This window comes from Phoxinus phoxinus, assembly GCF_949152265.1.
Source record: "Phoxinus phoxinus genome assembly, chromosome: 11".
In the NCBI taxonomy this organism is placed as follows: domain Eukaryota; kingdom Metazoa; phylum Chordata; class Actinopteri; order Cypriniformes; family Leuciscidae; genus Phoxinus; species Phoxinus phoxinus.
In genome coordinates, this window is record NC_136886.1 from 459,657 (window position 1) to 477,500 (window position 17,844).

At 44.5% G+C, this 17,844-nt stretch overlaps 3 protein-coding genes across 5 annotated transcripts in view; 1 reads left to right on the forward strand and 2 right to left on the reverse strand.

Moving 5' to 3' along the window:
* Window positions 1-91: 91 nt before the first annotated feature.
* mtrf1 (mitochondrial translational release factor 1) lies at window positions 92-7,442 on the reverse strand. Its single transcript, XM_079629410.1, has 9 exons — window positions 5,981-7,442; window positions 5,540-5,628; window positions 5,391-5,472; window positions 5,210-5,317; window positions 4,595-4,767; window positions 4,180-4,297; window positions 2,481-2,617; window positions 2,199-2,297; window positions 92-825 (listed from the first exon to the last, which is right to left on the reverse strand). The coding sequence occupies exons 1-9, from the start codon at window positions 6,282-6,284 to the stop codon at window positions 736-738; spliced, it is 1,200 nt and encodes a 399-aa protein (XP_079485536.1). The 5' UTR covers window positions 6,285-7,442; the 3' UTR covers window positions 92-735.
* Window positions 7,443-7,508: 66 nt separating this feature from the next.
* On the forward strand, window positions 7,509-10,516 carry ccdc122 (coiled-coil domain containing 122). 2 transcript variants are annotated; one of them, XM_079629440.1, is made up of 5 exons: window positions 7,509-7,592; window positions 7,861-7,966; window positions 8,402-8,719; window positions 9,930-10,046; window positions 10,265-10,516. In XM_079629440.1, the coding sequence occupies exons 1-5, from the start codon at window positions 7,576-7,578 to the stop codon at window positions 10,415-10,417; spliced, it is 711 nt and encodes a 236-aa protein (XP_079485566.1). In that variant the 5' UTR covers window positions 7,509-7,575; the 3' UTR covers window positions 10,418-10,516. The 2 variants fall into 2 exon arrangements, with proteins under 2 accessions (XP_079485566.1, XP_079485565.1); XM_079629439.1 differs by having other exon boundaries at window positions 7,520-7,592; window positions 8,402-8,788.
* A 1,667-nt stretch (window positions 10,517-12,183) lies between these two features.
* Window positions 12,184-17,844, reverse strand: part of LOC307007406 (TSC22 domain family protein 1) — a 15,645-nt gene continuing 9,984 nt past the window's right edge. The window contains exons 1-3 of one of the 2 annotated variants that reach the window (XM_079629406.1): window positions 16,650-17,002; window positions 16,379-16,430; window positions 12,184-13,927 (exon numbers count right to left, since the gene is read on the reverse strand). In XM_079629406.1, coding sequence (XP_079485532.1) covers window positions 13,691-13,927; window positions 16,379-16,430; window positions 16,650-16,765 — 405 coding nt within the window. In that variant the 5' untranslated portion in view covers window positions 16,766-17,002 and the 3' untranslated portion in view covers window positions 12,184-13,690. Of the gene's footprint in view, window positions 13,928-16,378; window positions 16,431-16,649; window positions 17,003-17,844 lie in introns of those variants that run through there. The other variant, XM_079629405.1, reaches the window with a different exon arrangement.

Here is a 17,844-nt window from a genome sequence, read left to right on the forward strand (position 1 = left end):
TTTTATAAAGATCTTGCAGATTTGACAGTTTACATTGGAGGCAAACTTTTCTGACATTTATCTGCGAAAGACACACTTGCATAATGACTCAAAAACAGAAATAAAATGTGAATTCTGCTTATTATTTATGCACTTTTCCAAACATTTGGTTAGGTTTGGGTTTTAGTCATTCTTGATCCTCATGCACTGAGAACGGTTGGTTAAGTCACGTATTTATACAGCGCTTTATATGTGTCAAAGCAGCTTCACAGAGATAACAGGGAAATAATGCAACAGAGTTTGTTTCAGATCTAGAAAAAAAATGCATTGCTATTTCATTTCAGTGGCGTATCGACATGACTGACCCTGAATAGTGTGTTTGGATGATAGCGTGACATCAGGAGTGTTTCTGTGAGCGTCTGATAGGCTCGATGCCTCCGTATCTCCACACCCACATCACAAACACTCAAAACTACCGTTTCATGATGAACACCACCAAACGAAAACTTCAGTTGTGTGTATACAACTTTAATCGCATCATGTGATACATACTCAACAATATATATCACCCAGCTCAATATAAGGCATTAACATTACAAGTACGACTGAAGGCTGGTGGTCATGTGACCTGCAGTGAGCTGTCAATCTTGTTTTTAACATTGAATGTTGATGTTCGAGCTTTAGCATTTACGGGACGGTGTGTATTAATGAGGCAAGCCATGAAGCTGCTTGTTCTAGAATATAGTTTAATGTGGATCAGCTGATGTCGTCGAGTTTGAGCAGGTCGTGTTTCTCCTGAAGGATTCGGATCAGATCCTCCAGATCCTCGCCGCCCCGCAGGAAACCCTGCAAACAACACACACACACACACACACACACAGGATCACTACACCAGTCTGGAGCCGCACGGGTATATCTGTGGCAATAGCAACTATACATTGTGTGGATCAAAATTATTAATTTTTCTTTTATGCCAAAAATCATGAGGATATTAAGATCATGTTCCATGAAGATATTTAGTAAATGTCCTACCGTAAATATATAAAACATGTATTTGTGTGAGTGAATGCAGCACAATCGTGAACATAAATGCACAACTTTAAAGCAGATTTTCTCAATGTTTACATTTTTTTGCTCAGATTCCAGATTTTCAATAGTTGTGTCTCGACCAAATATTGTCCTATCCTAACAAACCACACATCAGTGGAGAGATTATTTATTCAGCTTTATATGATGTATACATACATCTTAATTTCATAAAATTGACCCATGTGACCCAGGGTCACATATTTAGACATTTTTCCTGTTGAGCCACTTAACCCTGTAAAGCCTGGCATATGAAATAATAGTCAGATTTTTTTTTTCAATGGAACATGTTATTGAACCTTTACATGAAAGAAATGTAACAAAAAAATGCCATAAGTGTTTTATGTTGAGTAACATCTGAGACGGGAATACGGCCTTGATTTTGGAAAATACAGAAATTTTTGCTGTTGAGCCTCTTCACCCTGTAAAGACTGGCATTTCTTTTGAAATGTTATTGAACCATGAAATATAAAAATGTGTTTTATGTTGAGTATCATATTTGAAATTCTGATGATTGTAAATCAATGATCTTTATAGCAGATGCTGACATGAAATGCATATAAATATCAATATCTGCCAATAATATATCTTAGTAAGATGATATTAAAATGCTTAGTTTATGATCTATCTATAGTTTTAAAACATATAATACAATGCAATGATGATTGAGAGATGAACAAATAAACCTTCCTCAAAGCCTGATGATCATATTTGATACTCATATTTTTATAATAAATGATGATGGATAATCAAGTAAACCTGCTTCAGTCCAGCTGAAATATTACTAACAATATCGAGTTATTCTCATGTTTACTGGATAAATCAGTGCAGAGTTCAGATCATAAAGACACGAGCTGAAGACGCTTGTACAGTTAAACTGAAGACTTTTACTTGATAATCGAGTTAAACTGTCAATCAGAGACAGAAGGACTGAGGAGACGGACAGGTTTATCAATCATGTTCAATATGTAGAGCTCAGATCAGATATCATACAGTAGCTGTATAGAGTTATCACACGGCTCTGTGGAATACTTGATTCTGATTGGTCAATCGTGTTCCTGATCCCCCCGTCAGGGTTTATTCTGAGATAACAACCAGCCGGATGTTCATTATACCTCACATATCAACGTTACCTTGATGTCACGCGTCACATGACCAATCCTGTGGTCCGTCACTCGATCTTGACTGAAGTTATAAGTGCGTATTCTGTCCGACTGACACCGAGAGCCCACCTGAGACACACAAACACATGTTATTACAAGTCATCAGGAATGTTAACATCAAACCTGCACTGCGAACAATGATGATGTTCCTCAGGCTCTCGTCTTCTAAACATTCTCCAATCGAGACACATTTACTGGAGAAGATATGAAGCTAATGTCATCAGCTGTGTTGGGCTGGATGGGTGAACTGGCCTGTTGTCTGCGAGCGCTGTGCGTTTGCTCTCTCTGCTGTCCCATGATGCACTGGTACAGTCGCGCTCGGAGAACACGCAGCGCCGTGTCGCGGTTCTTCAGCTGAGAGCGAAACTGCTGGCACTCGGCGACCGTTCCTGAAGACAGAAGACTAAACTGAGTCCAGATTCACCGCGAGAAACAGTGTCTCCCTGTCGTGTCGTAACCCTGTGTCGTGTCGTCCTTAAAGGGATAGTTCACTTTAAAATTAAAATTCTGTCATCATTTACTCACCCTCAAGTTGTTTCAAACCTGTATTAATTTATTTCTTCTGCTGAACACAAAGGAAGATATTTTGAAGAATGTCGGTAACCAAACAGTAGTCTGTACCCATTGACTTCCATAGTATTTTTTTTCCTACTATGGAAGTCAATGGGACCAGTTAACTGTTTGGTTACCGACATTCTTCAAAATATCTTCCTTTGTGTTCAACAGAAGAAATAAATTAATACAGGTTTGAAACAACTTGAGGGTGAGTAAATGATGACAGAATTTTAATTTTAAAGTGAACTATCCCTTTAAGGACCCCCTCGAAAATGAGATGGTACATCTCAAGGGGCTATCCTTGAAATAAAGAAAGAAATATCCCTGTCGTGTCATAACCCTGTGTCGAGTCGTAACCCTGTGTCGTGTCGTAACCCTGTGTCGAGTCGTAACCCTGTGTCGTGTCGTAACCCTGTGTCGTGTCATAACCCTGTGTCGTGTCGTAACCCTGTGTCGTGTCGTAACCCTGTGTCGTGTCGTAACCCTGTGTCGTGTCGTAACCCTGTGTCGTGTCGTAACCCTGTGTCGTGTCGTAACCCTGTGTCGTGTCGTAACCCTGTGTCGAGTCGTAACCCTGTGTCGTGTCGTAACCCTGTGTCGTGTCGTAACCCTGTGTCGTGTCGTAACCCTGTGTCGTGTCATAATAACCCTGTGTCGTGTCGTAACCCTGTGTCGTGTCGTAACCCTGTGTCGTGTCGTAACCCTGTGTCGTGTCGTAACCCTGTGTCGTGTCGTAACCCTGTGTCGTGTCATAATAACCCTGTGTCGTGTCGTAACCCTGTGTCGTGTCGTAACCCTGTGTCGTGTCGTAACCCTGTGTCGTGTCGTAACCCTGTGTCGTGTCATAATAACCCTGTGTCGTGTCATAATAACCCTGTGTCGTGTCGTAACCCTGTGTCGTGTCGTAACCCTGTGTCGTGTCGTAACCCTGTGTCGTGTCGTAACCCTGTGTCGTGTCGTAACCCTGTGTCGTGTCGTAACCCTGTGTCGAGTCGTAACCCTGTGTCGTAACCCTGTGTCGTGTCGTAACCCTGTGTCGTGTCGTAACCCTGTGTCGAGTCGTAACCCTGTGTCGTGTCGTAACCCTGTGTCGTGTCGTAACCCTGTGTCGAGTCGTAACCCTGTGTCGTGTCGTAACCCTGTGTCGTGTCGTAACCCTGTGTCGTGTCGTAACCCTGTGTCGTGTCGTAACCCTGTGTCGTGTCGTAACCCTGTGTCGTGTCGTAACCCTGTGTCGTGTCGTAACCCTGTGTCGAGTCGTAACCCTGTGTCGTGTCGTAACCCTGTGTCGTGTCATAACCCTGTGTCGTGTCGTAACCCTGTGTCGAGTCGTAACCCTGTGTCGTGTCGTAACCCTGTGTCGTGTCGTAACCCTGTGTCGAGTCGTAACCCGCACCTGTGGGCAGGTGAACCACGCGTACGGCACTGTCGGTGGTGTTGACGCTCTGTCCGCCGGCGCCGCGAGACCTGAACGTGTCGATACGCAGGTCTTTAGCCGCGATGTGAATGTCCACCTGTAGTTATTACAGTTATTACACGTCACACACATCAGAACAAACTCATACACACAAGCACAACGCAGCTGAACAGCGATCGACTGTGTCATGCGTTTATAAACCTAGACATCCCTCTAGTTTCATTTCCCCTTTTGTTATATTCGGACATGATTCACACACACACACGCACACACACACACGCACACACACACTGAGTGGCTTGAAAACATTTAGGATTCAAAAGCATATGAATGTTATTCCTGCGAGAAATATAAATGTTAGTTATGATTCCTGAAAAGATTTATCCCAACTGACCTCCCGTGGCTGCGGCAGAACTATAACCGTGGCGGTTCCCGTGTGTATCCGCTGCATGCGCGACGACAGACCCACCTCAGGAATCCTCTGCACTCGATGAGTCCCTCCCTCGAACCTCAGCCAGCGAAACACTGAGTCACCCGAGATCCTGACGGCGGCGTGATGAAGCCCTCCTGACAGTGACACACACACACACACACACACGCACGCACACACTTCACTACTTTAAAGGTGCTATACGTGATGTTGGGTGACGTCACTGCTTGTTGACGTTCGAAGTATTGTCAAACAAAACGGAGGCTAGCTCGACCCTCCCTCCTCCTCATCCGCGCACTACCCCCAAACCCCACCCCCAAACCCCGCCCCCAAACCCAAACCCCGCCCCCAAACCCCGCCCCCAAACCCTTCTGGTCGGTGATTGGCTGGAACACTGTTGTTATGTTTCGTGGTGTGTGTTAGCCCAGTTTGTTTTTGTTGCCGTTTGTGGAGCCGGCTGTCTACAGAGACCGCGTGTGTGTACAGTGTGTTCAGGGGACAGGCAGCTAGCGGCTAGCGGTAATGGTGTGGTTTTGTTGAGTCTGAGGACCCCTGAGCCGGTGTGTGAGTGAGGCGTACCGTAATCTGCCGGCGTGTAATTGCAGAGCTCAAAGTCCCAGTGTTTATAGCAGGCGAAGCCTTGGTACATGTCGAAGATCTCTCGCGTGAACTGCTGGCAGACGTCTCCTACACACACACACACACACGTCACACACTCACGTCAGCGGACCTCTGGTGTCTGACGGGAGTGTGATCAAACCTCCGGTGGTCCGTCCCGACGCGAGCTCGAGCACAACGCTCCTGTGGTCCAGGTCCTCGGCGGGAGCCAGCGTCTCCATCAGCTGCAACGGGAACACAGAGTTTCTCCTGACACCATTCCTGACGGACGAGTGAGGGAACAGTGCTAACCTCCGTGTGGAGCTGCTTTACTCTTCTGCTCAGCTCTCCATGTTCCTCTCGCAGGAGCTCCAGCATCTGCTGATCTTCAGCACTGGTGTCTGGAACACATGGACAACACTGAACAACATGGAGAACACTGGAGAACACTGAGGAGAACACTGGAGAACACTGGGAAGAACAACATGGAGAACACTGGGAAGAACACTGGAGAACACTGAGAACAACATGGAGAACACTGGGAACAACATGGAGAACACTGGGAAGAACACTGGAGAACACTGAGAACAACATGGAGAACACTGGGAAGAACACTGGAGAACACTGAGGAGAACACTGAGGAGAACACTGAGAATATTCAATTATTAATAGTTAATTATCTGGTAGAGTTGGCGTTAATGATCTCTGGTAGTGTTAGTACAGTCTGTCCGAGTGATGCTGGGAAACACTCACTGTAAATGAGAGTCTGTATCTCTGCCAGTTCTCTGAGCGCCAGTTGAGTTTTCTCAAACGCGTTAATGACCCTCGACGCTTCCACTAGTGTTTGGTTTAGAGCTCTCCTGTCAGTCTCCGGCATCTGTCCTCTCTCTAACCGAGCTGTGATGCTCTTCTGCTCGTCCATCGCGCGTCTAACGCGTCTCTCGACCGCCTCGTTCTTCAGGAAATCCTCAGTTTTGTGGCTGTTTGATCTGCAGATCCTCACCGTTTGGAGACGAGGCGAGACGCGCCTCAGGATCCGCATCAGAGCCGCCGACATCAGCGCATTAATCCAGTGTTGCCGTGCAGTCTAGGGCAGGCTTCTTTACCATTCATTAGCAGCAAGCTAACCATTACAGCGAAAACATATTAATGGAGAACCAGTTAATAACTCACTCCAGCTGGCTATTAAAGGTTTATTTTGTCATGATAACTGGTCATCTCAATGAAAGTAAAGGTCAGTGAAGCACAAGCACACGCATGGCCACAGAAACAACAGGAAACCGAGATGTTAGAGGGCGTGTCTTCGGAGCCGGCGCTGTCTCTGATTGGTCAGACACATGTAAGCTGTTGTGATAGCCGTTACTTTTCTCAGCGTTGCTCAGGATGGACTAATCACAGTCGTTTGAGATTACCGGTTCTCAACCATTATTTTTATATATATTTTTAATATATATTGCAGGTTATGATTTCCATTTTGTTTGCTAAATCATATTAGCTAGTTTTAAACAAAATTACTTGCTGTTGTATAAACGTTTCTATTAAAACATAAATTAAATGAGATTTCAGCGACCCCTGGAGGAGAAACCCCGGAACATCACATGGTGCTGTTTGACAGGAAACGTCACCAGCGCGTTGGCTTATGGGATGTGTAGTCTACATGAGTGTGTTTAATGTATGAATAAACATTTTAAGAGTTGTATTTGCTCTTGTAGTGTTATTTAATTATGGAAGTTTATTTCCGCCAGGGAATAAAACACATCAAAGGTAACTGCGACTTTCTAATTGAAGAATTCTGATATTTTCCCCCCTTTTTGTCCTAAAAACGTCGTGGGAACTTTAAGTGTTTCTAAAATGTTAAAATGTCCAGTTTTCTTGTCATAATCAGAACGTTATTTATAAGGTTAGGTTACAATAACATTATTAAAACATTCCTTTCTCACAAGATGTTTATTTGAACAGAACTTTTTAAGCATAACAGAGTTATTAGCATTACACTTCTGTCAGCTCAATTATAACATCTGGATTTATCCAAAGAGAGCTTCCAAAATCAATTCATCACACAGACAACAATATTCATAGTGTACAATGCCAGCTTTATTAAACAGAAACTCAAAAGTGCTGCGTGAGCAAGAATCACTGAGGTTTATATGTGTCAGTAAATGTTTGTGTTTGGTTTAATTTGAAGCAATAAAACAACTAAAATTATTAATTAAAACTATATAAAATAAAAAATTATAAAAATGACAAAAACAACAAAATTACGAAACCTTGACCCTTCAACGATACTAAAATAACGTTATTGACATTGACGCGCATGCGCACCTCCGTCATCCGTCTTTCCCGCTGTAATGATGGACAATCACAGGTAAAGTTTATCCGCTATATTTCTGGGGGAAATGTTGTAAATTCTCATCTAATCAAAGAGTAAACTGCGAAATTGTGTATGTATTTTTCATAGACTGTAAAAAAGTATATTTTGATAACCAGTTAGCTCGTGTCGACGCCACTTTGACGCTTTCAGAAATCAACCGTTCAGAGACTGATTCGTTTCTGGTTCTTCAGGCCACTTTACATAATTAAGATAATTAAATATAAGTTCGTAATGAGCACACAGCCCCGTTTGTTGTGTTCAGACAGCAGGACTTTCCTCTGAAGGACGCGCTACAGGAGGTTCTTCATCAGGGCGCGACGCGCGCGCGGGAGCTGAGAGACGCGCAGCAGCAGCTACACGCGCTACAGGTACACACACACACACACACACTCACACACACACACACACACTCTCTCTCTCTCTCTCTCTCTCTCTCTCTCTCTCTCTCTCTCTCTCTCACACACACACTCTCACTCACTCACTCACACACACACACAGTCTCACACTCAGTCAGTCAGTCACTCACACACACACACACACACACTCTCACTTAGTCTCACTCAGTCACTCACACACTCACTCAGACACACACACACTCTGTCACACTCACACACAGTCACTCACACGCACTCACTCAGACACACACACTGTCACACTCACTCACACACACACACACACACACACACACACACACTCACTCACTCAGACACACACTCTCACTCAGACACACACACACACACTCACTCACTCACTCACTCACACACACTCTTGACTTGAATGATTGGTGTGTGTGTGTCCTGCAGGCGTCTCTGGAGGAGGCGGATCGGAGCTGCGAGTGTGTGTGTTCTGCAGTGAGTCTGAAGGAGAAGCAGCTCAGCGTCGTCCACTGCGACACGGACCGGATGCGCAGCAGCATCATCAGTCTGAACACACACATCGAGTCGGTTGTGCTGGAGAACCTGCGGCTCACACACTCCGTGGAGGAGCAGCAGGAGCAGATGCGCTCGCAGCGGACGGAGTTCGGCTCGTATCGCGCAGAGACTCGCGGGTTCCGGTCCGCGGTGTCGGCGCTGGAGACGCGCGCGCTCGTCCATCAGGAGCTCCAGCAGAAGCAGCAGGAGGTGTGTGTTCTGGAGGAGATGAAGACGGACCTGCGGAACCCAGACGGCAGCGCAGTCCGCCAGGCACAGGTCTCACACACACACACACACCCACACGCACACACACTCACACTTACGCACACTCTCAGGCACACGTGCGCGCACACACACACACACTCTCAGGCACAGGTCTCACACACACACACACACACTTACGCACACACTTACGCACACTCTCAGGCACACGTGCGCGCACACACACACACACTCTCAGGCACAGGCGCGCGCGCACACACACACACACGCTCTCACATACACACACACACTCACACTCTCTCACACTCTCACTCAGTCACTCACACACACACACACACACACACACACACACTTACACTCACACTTACACACACTCTCAGGCACACGCGCGCGCGCACACACGCTCTCACACACACACACACACACACACACACTCTCTCACACACACACACACACACACTCACACACACACACTCTCAGGCACACGCGCGCACGCGCACACACACACACTCACACACACACACACACACACTCACACTCTCTCACACTCTCACTCAGTCACTCACTCACACACACACACACACACACACACACACACACACACACACACACTCTCAGCTGCGAGTGTGTGTGTTCTGTTATATTAACAGAGTTATATTATAAATGTCCAGCTTTATAATGGTCGTTTATGGTTTGAAGTCCATAAAAGTGCACAAATATTGTAATGCATTACTTAAAAGTAACTTTCCCCAACACTGCTCATAAACGAGTGTGTGTCGAGCGTCAGAGAAACTCAGTCACCGCTGTCGTGTTCTCTAGCGTTCGGATCTGGTGTTCGGGAACACACTCGTGTGTGAGACGCTTCTGGAGGGAGTTACACACACTCATTCTCATCACACACTTCGACTCCGGCGTTTCGGAAACACCAAACCCACATTAGAGACGCTGCGCCGCCATTGGTCCACTGGTTACTCCAGTTATCCAATCACAGCCAAATTCAGTAAATGTGTTTCCAACATAGTTTATGCGCACGTCTTCTTATCAGAGACACACATTATCAGCCTCGATTGAGCGTGTGTGTGTGTGTGTGTTTGTGCTCATCTTGCCGTTATCCAGTGTTTTTATGCAACATCCCAAGATGAGCACAAAATGTGTGTGTGGAAACATCAGGCTTTGTTTGTTTTGATCTTTCCAGAAGGAGATTGACCTTCTCAAGGCGGATATCCAGGACGGCAGACGCACACTGAGGGAGAGGAGCGCCGAGCTGGAGGAGGAGCAGCGAACACACACACAGCTGAGGAGGGAGATCGAGGTGAGCGAGCCTTACAGGGGACCCCTCTACACACAGCACTCACAGCAGCGGCACACTCACGCGTCTGTGCAGCGCTCTACACACCGGATTCTCCGGACTATACGGCGCATCAGTCATTACATGCGTCATGAAGAGGAAAAAAACATATATAAGTCGCATTATTTAGACATTTATGAAGTTAATGAATAAATGAAGCTGACTTGAGTTTGTCGGCTCAGATTCAGCAGCGCAGATGTGAGGCGGTCCTGAAGCGTCTGCGCAGTCAGCTGATGAAGGCCCAGTCGGGACACTGGCACCTGCGCAGTGACGTCACACACCTGGAGCAGCAGCTGCGCGACCTGCGGACCCGGCTGCAGGAACACCAGCGCTGACCCGGCACAAGTACACACGCACACTCGCTTTTTGGGAACATTTTCACTTTCTGTGGTCCAAAACATCCCAAAATTCTGGAATAAATGAAATTATTTAAATGTTTGAATTGAAAATAACTACAATCAGAATAGTTGTGTGTGGGATGCCAAACTATGCCGCGTGCAGCTTAAACTTCATTGAATTGACTTTTTTTTGACAGGAAAGTTCATTAAATGTTAATTAGCCACTGATGTACATGTAAACCTTTAGAACAGGGTTTAGTGAGATGTTCTTACTCCGCAGTTAAATGCACTTGTAACTGGAAACTAGCTCAAATTAATCCTCCGACATATCTGCATCAAATATAGTTTGATATGAAGAACTGCTTATTTTCAGCTCTGGAACTCTGTTTGGATGCGAGTGTGTTTGATTCACTGCAGGTTACAGTTTCTCAGCCGTTTCAAATCAAAATAAATAAAATATCATTTTTCAGAGGAATCATTGAGGTCATTAAGAACTGTGTAATATATTCAACAGCCCTTCAATAAAACCTCCCCAAGTGAGCAGTCAATAGGAAGTGTTTGATCATCTGATGGGAATGTTCCTGAAGCACGGTCACAAAATATCGGGAAAACAATTTAGGTCAAAGGTCGTCATCACCCGGTTCTAACGTTATGAAATCATCACTCTGGAAGTACTGTGGTAATGTGAACATTCTTCAAACATTATGAGAACGTTACATTTGTATCTTCTCTGAAACACAGAAACATTTTAAAAAAAAGTCCAAATAAACGTTTTTCAGAACAAGACGATGTATAAATAATGTTGCAGAAACATTGACATCATCAGCGGAGAAACCGGCATTTAGCATCCGCTGAACACGTGATCGCTAATGTTGAATAAATCTGAACTGCAGATGGAGAATATTTCAGGCTGAGGAGCAACTTCCTGTTGGGCCCCGAACACACAGGAAACACATTCAGAAGTTCAAGCGCTGCTGCTGATTGGCTGCTGTGGGGCCGAGGGGGCGGGGCTTAAAGTCAAAGGTGACCATCAGCAACACATATAAAGCCACAGCATCATTTCTGATACGGCCTCGCATTCAATATTACATGCATTTTATAAGTATCTGCTGTACGGTTATAAAGATCTAATTGATTTACATTACGAGCATCAGAATTTCATATAAATATCTGAATAAAATAATGTTTTTCCTCCATATTCTCACGATATCAGACTATTACATATGTCAGGCTTTAAAGGGTGAAAGATGAGATGATAATGATAATGGAGCTTCAGTGTCCGTGTGTGGAAGAACAAACCACCAAATGAATCATTTCATGACTAAAGTTGAGTTGTCTTCATGTCCATATTTAGTTATTTAGGACTAATGAAAGCTTATTAACTAATATATACATCACCATTGCACACTAAGGCAACTCATGCTCTCTGAAATGCTGTTTAATTATGCAAAAGATGCATTATCTAATTAAATATGCACTCACATTTTCCAGAAGCCAGGTTCATAATGTTTGATTTTGTCGAGATGTTGGATTTCTCGGTTTATCTCTTCATAAATCAGAAAATACTGTCAAACAGACAGAAACACATTTCCCTCATGTTTATAGGAGGATCTATAATGATGATGATGATGTAGAAACAACCCTTCATATAGATATGAATAAAACTGTATAGTTTGGTGTGTCTAGATTTCTGACTTTAAAGATTGAAATCTACAGACGCAAATAGAAAAAGTGCAATACAATGAACACTTGAGGACGGGTGCCCCATGATGATGCTTTTATGTTCGTGATTTTGTTTTGGACAGATTCATCCAGGATCAATAACACTGTAATTCTCTCATAATCTCCACCGCAAATTCAGTCTCTCTAAACCCCGCCTCTCTGAGAGCTGCTCTGCTGTGATTGGCCAGATTCAGTCTCTCTAAACCCCGCCTCTCTGAGAGCTGCTCTGCTGTGATTGGCCAGATTCAGTCTCTCTAAACCCCGCCTCTCTGAGAGCTGCTCTGCTGTGATTGGCCAGATTCAGTCCCTCTAAACCCCGCCTCTCTGAGAGCTGCTCTGCTGTGATTGGCCAGATTCAGTCTCTCTAAACCCCGCCTCTCTGAGAGCTGCTCTGCTGTGATTGGCCAGATTCAGTCCCTCTAAACCCCGCCTCTCTGAGAGCTGCTCTGCTGTGATTGGTCAGAAAGCAAACGCTCATTATCATATCTGAATCTCAGCTCTTGATCACAGTGTTACGAACAGTGACGATGGCGTGGGTTTTACCGTCTCAATCTCAGAGAACAGCGTCTCCTCGACACGAACAACACGAACCGAACTCTTCCAGTCTCAGATACACTAGTGTTGGAGGGCGGGGCTAAGAGACGCTGCTCAGCCAATCAACACCACAGGCTGGCATTATGCTAATTAGGTACACACCTGCGCAGGATCAGCAGAGACTGGATCACTGACGACTCATTTCAGAATCACTTCTCATTCAAGCACAATAGGAACACTTTAAATGTGTATTATGGATGTTTTCTTTCCACTAGACACGTTATGGAAGCAAAATAGGCCTGAACTCTGAACCCTGACCAGTGCATGAACACACACTGGGTTTGCTTTGTCTTGAGGTCACGACAGGGTCATTAACAGCTACTAGAGAACCAGCGGTGTGTGTTCCCATGTGAAGGAGCGCAGCAGGACACCAGCTTTGATTTCATGGTCATTTATTAAAGTCAATGTGCAACTGCATGACGTCACATCGTTTGAAGGAAACATGCATGTACTGTGAGGTCAAGGGTCACGATCACTGACCGGAGCGATGGACTGTAAGGCAAATAACTTAATCGTCCGTGAGGAAGTCCACTGTCTGTCTGTGTGTGTGTGTGTGTGTGTTTTCGTTCTCGTCGTGAAACTCGATTCACAGCCCCACGTTTTATTTTTACACACAAACACTTGAGCCTCTGAACAGTCCCAGATTCCCACAACACTGAGGTCAAAGTTCACATTCGCCCCTGTTTGGTCTTATGTGTCGACTACAAAGTGCTCATTTATTCAATACAGCTAAAACAAAAATAAAAGGCAAACAAAATAAAACCAGTAACGAAATCATCATAAAAGCAGGCGGAGAATGTGGCTCTGGCTCCGGTCCGGGTCGGGTCGGTTAGCACTGATTGTCTGAGGCGGGTGAAGCTCGTGACGCGTGACGTTTGACAGCAAGGTGTGCGATGAAGTCAGAGCGTGGCGAATGTTCATGCGTGAGTCCGTTCACAGTGTGGGCGGGGTCCGTCACGCGGTGGCCCCGGGGCCCGGGTTGGGCGTGAGGGCCGGCGGGGCCCCTGAGGTGGGAGAACCGGACTGGACCTGCGCCTGGAACTGGGCCAGCTGCTCGGGACTGGCCAGGTTCTTCAGCAGCGTGTTCTCCTGCTCCAGCTGAGAGTTCTTCTCCACCAGCTCCTTGATCTGCTCCTTCAGCACCTCCACCTCCTCGCGCACCGCGTACATCAGGTGACTCTTCACCAGGTCCTGCAGGAACAGTACAATCACACGTGTGTTAAGATGGACTCAGATGTTAGAATCACATTCCTGTACACTAGAGGATCAGCTTCTACCCTCAAACATGCATTTTAGAGTCTCAACATGTAATCATATTACAACCCGGAGCGATGCCGGAAGATTACAGTGACAAAATCACATACAAATCACAGCCAATCAGAGGAGTGTGTGTGGGCGGAGTCTATGGACACGCACTGCACTCGCAATCAAATATCACAGCCAATCAGAGGAGCGTGTGGGCGGAGTCTTTGGAAACACTGCACTCGCAAATAAATAAATAAATCAAAATCACAGCCAATCAGAAGAGTGTGTGGGCGGAGTCTATGGAAACGCAATGAAATTAAATGAATCAAATATCACAGCCAATCAGAAGAGAGTGTGGGCGGAGACTCTGCAAGCGTACTTCACTCACAATCAAAAATCACAGCCAATCAGAAGAGAGTGTGGGCGGAGACTCTGCAAGCGTACTTCACTCACAATCAAAAATCACAGCCAATCAGAAGAGAGTGTGGGCGGAGACTCTGCAAGCGTACTTCACTCACAATCAAAAATCACAGCCAATCAGAAGAGTGTGTGGGCAGAGTCTCTCAGCAAGCACACTTCGCTCGCAATCAAATCAATAAAAAATAACAGCCAATGAGAAGAGAGTGTGGGTGGAGACTGGAATGCACTCGCAATCAAATGAATTAAAGAAAAAAACAGCCAATCAGAAGAGTGTGTAAGTAGAGTCTATGCAAACACACTGCACTTGTAATCAAATTAATCAAATATCACAGCCAATCAAAGGAGTGTGTGGGCGGAGTCTCTGCAAACTCGCTGCACTCGCAATAAAAAAACAAAACACAGCCAATCAGAAGAGAGTATGGGCGGAGACTCTGCAATGCACTCGCAATCAAATGAATAAAAAAACCCAGCCAATCAGAAGTGTGTGTGGGTGGAGTCTATGCAAACGCACTGGACTTATCAAAAAAATTTAAATAACAACCAATCAGAAGTGTGTGTGGGCGGAGTCTATGCAAACGCACTGCACTTGTAATCAAATCAATCAAAAATCACAGCCAATTAGAAGAGTGTGTGGGCGGAGTCTCTCACGGACCCTGCACCGGAAAACAAATGTATGAGTACATGATAATAACTAAATATTACACCATTTTAACATTATTAAAAATACATACTGAGTGACTGAAACAATCTCTAGTCATAAAGAACATTTGTTTGTTTACAGTTTGAACCTGCTTGTTTTCTTTCATGTATTTTCAAGATTTGAGGTGAATTATGTATTGTTGCTTTCAATACGACTATAAATCATATTCACTCGCATTAAATTCTTAAATCAGTACCTGAGATTATCATATTTAGTTTGATAATCGATGTTGCAGAAATAGAAACATAACATTATGGATGCACAATCAATGTCAGTGTAAACAAAGTTGTATCAAAAGTTGTAAAAAATATATATTTTTTTTAGTTTAATTTAATTTTAGTAATTTTCTTGTGCACTTTAAAAAATGTTTTTTTTTTTATGCGTTTATTCATTTGAGCTATTATAGTACATCAAGTTAAACTTTGAAATTAGAAATGTTGCCTATGTTTATTTTGGTAAGTATAATGTTGTAATGTTTTGGTGACTGATAATAACCCGGTCTCCCTTTTTTCTCCATTCTGTCCCTGATGGAGTTTTGGTTCCTTGCCGCTGTTGCCTTACCTTCTGGCTTGCTTAGTTGGGGACATTCAATATTCAACAATATTATAGATCTGCCTTAAAGGTGGATGATGATGAAATTATTTTTTGTATTATTTTCATGTTATCACTGTGAAGCTGCTTTGATACAATCTGTATTGTAAAAAGCGCTATATAAATAAAGATGACTTGACTTGACTCCTGTCTTCAGTAGTTTGCCAGGATCGGATGAGGAAGATTTTCCATCCCTACAGAAACTCCCAATCCCAGGTTTATATTTCCGTGAGAATAAAGTCCCTCAAGCTTGGAGCCGTGAGCGCTGGGTCAGGCCTGTATATAATCTGTGCATCAGTCAGAGAGAGGAACAGAATGTTCTTCATCCAGAGGGAGGAGCAGCTCGGTTATTCAGGGCATCAGTGTCAGTGTTTGCCTAGCAACAACCACAGGCTCCACACACACACACAATATAAACACTGGGAAACATCACGACAAAAACGACGAGTTTCAAATAACAGTTCCCAACTTGCCTTCAGAGAAAACTATTGATGCATGTCATTACATTACCATCCACATATGATATTATCATAAACAATAACCCATTATCGTGCATAGCGAGGCGTGTTAAATGCAGTATGACTCCATTATTAAATCTGCCAGAAGTCTTTGTGTCATCGCAGGTTATGTAAAGATGATGTGCACGCGCAGTGAAGCAGAATGATGAGGATATCAGGGTAACTCACCATGGCTTGCTCGATCTTGTTGTCTATGGCCACTACACTGGCTCCTGAAGAACTGCGGGACAAGAGCAGAGGGACACACACGTTTATTCATTCATTCATTCGCGGCTCTGATGCTGTTGCGTAACATCTAGTCCCCAATAAAGATGATTCCGGGCAACCGAAACTGAAAGGCTCGAGCACCAGACGAGGGGTTTTCCGCGCATTACATCATCATCATCATCATATGCTGAGCCGCGGATGCAAATATGATGATTAATATCTCCATATTCACCTGTTCTCGAGACTGACGGATGACGAGCTGAGGACCGACGACAGAAACGAGATGGAAAAACTCCTCAGCTGACAAACACCGACGTCCATCGCCACCGCGTAGCACGGAGGATTCATGCTATTCCGCCATAAACGCGTCGAATGGAACCGGAAAACCCGCTAAATGTCACATTCTCGAGGTTTATTCGGTGCGGCGCCGGTGTTTTCGACACAAAGGCTCTGAATGAGACTCACATCAGCGAGAATCTGCAGCCACGGGCGCATTTGCATAATAACAGGCTCCGCGCACGGCGGCACGCCATTGGCCGAGAGCGCGGGCTATTTGCCTAATCTATGCAGAGCCCCGCCCCTCCTGCTGCTGCGTCCGAGGCGACACGAGAGGGCGTTTACTTCAGTTTGAAAACACAATCATCAGCATCGTCACATTCACTATTACACTGTTTAAAGTCATTTCAAATCAAAACATTCTTTTTTTTATGAAATATTTTTGTATTAATTATTTATCTGTGCATATCATTATTCATATGCCCTCATAATCTTTAAACTGATCATTTTTCTCCTCGTATATCGAGTGAAGCGCTTCTGGAACAGGAACACATGTGGGCGGGGCTTGAGTGTGTCTGTGGGGAACTGATTGGATGGTTGTGGTTTGCTATTGGCTGATCTCATGTGAGTGACAGGTTATAGCCCCGCCCACATCATCAGAGAAGAGATGCTGGAAGAAGAACTTATTCTGGTTCAAGATTATTAACACAATAATGATGTGCACAGATAAACAATTTAGAATAAATTCTGCAATATTCCATTAATAAAATATGCCAATTTTGATTTCATAGTGACTTAAATTTGTTAAACTAACAGCAAACATGTATATCGGCACACGTATGATGAAATGAATGATGCTGCATCAAATCATAGTGAGAATATTACGACCAATGTTATGTTTTTAATGGTGAGAGTGAGACTTGTGCTTCTGTAATCAGGCCCTCAAACATTATATTAAAAATTTGAACTATATTTCGGCCTGTGTATCGGTCACCGACCCAATACAACGATTCATCTGAGAAACTGCGCATCAGTGCATCCCGTTCTCCGAATGCAGAGGATATTCCACAGATTACAGTTTGATTATTAACGCTGCTCTGGTCAGGAATAATGCTGATAACCAGCCGATCAACAGCAGGAGTTACACTGAT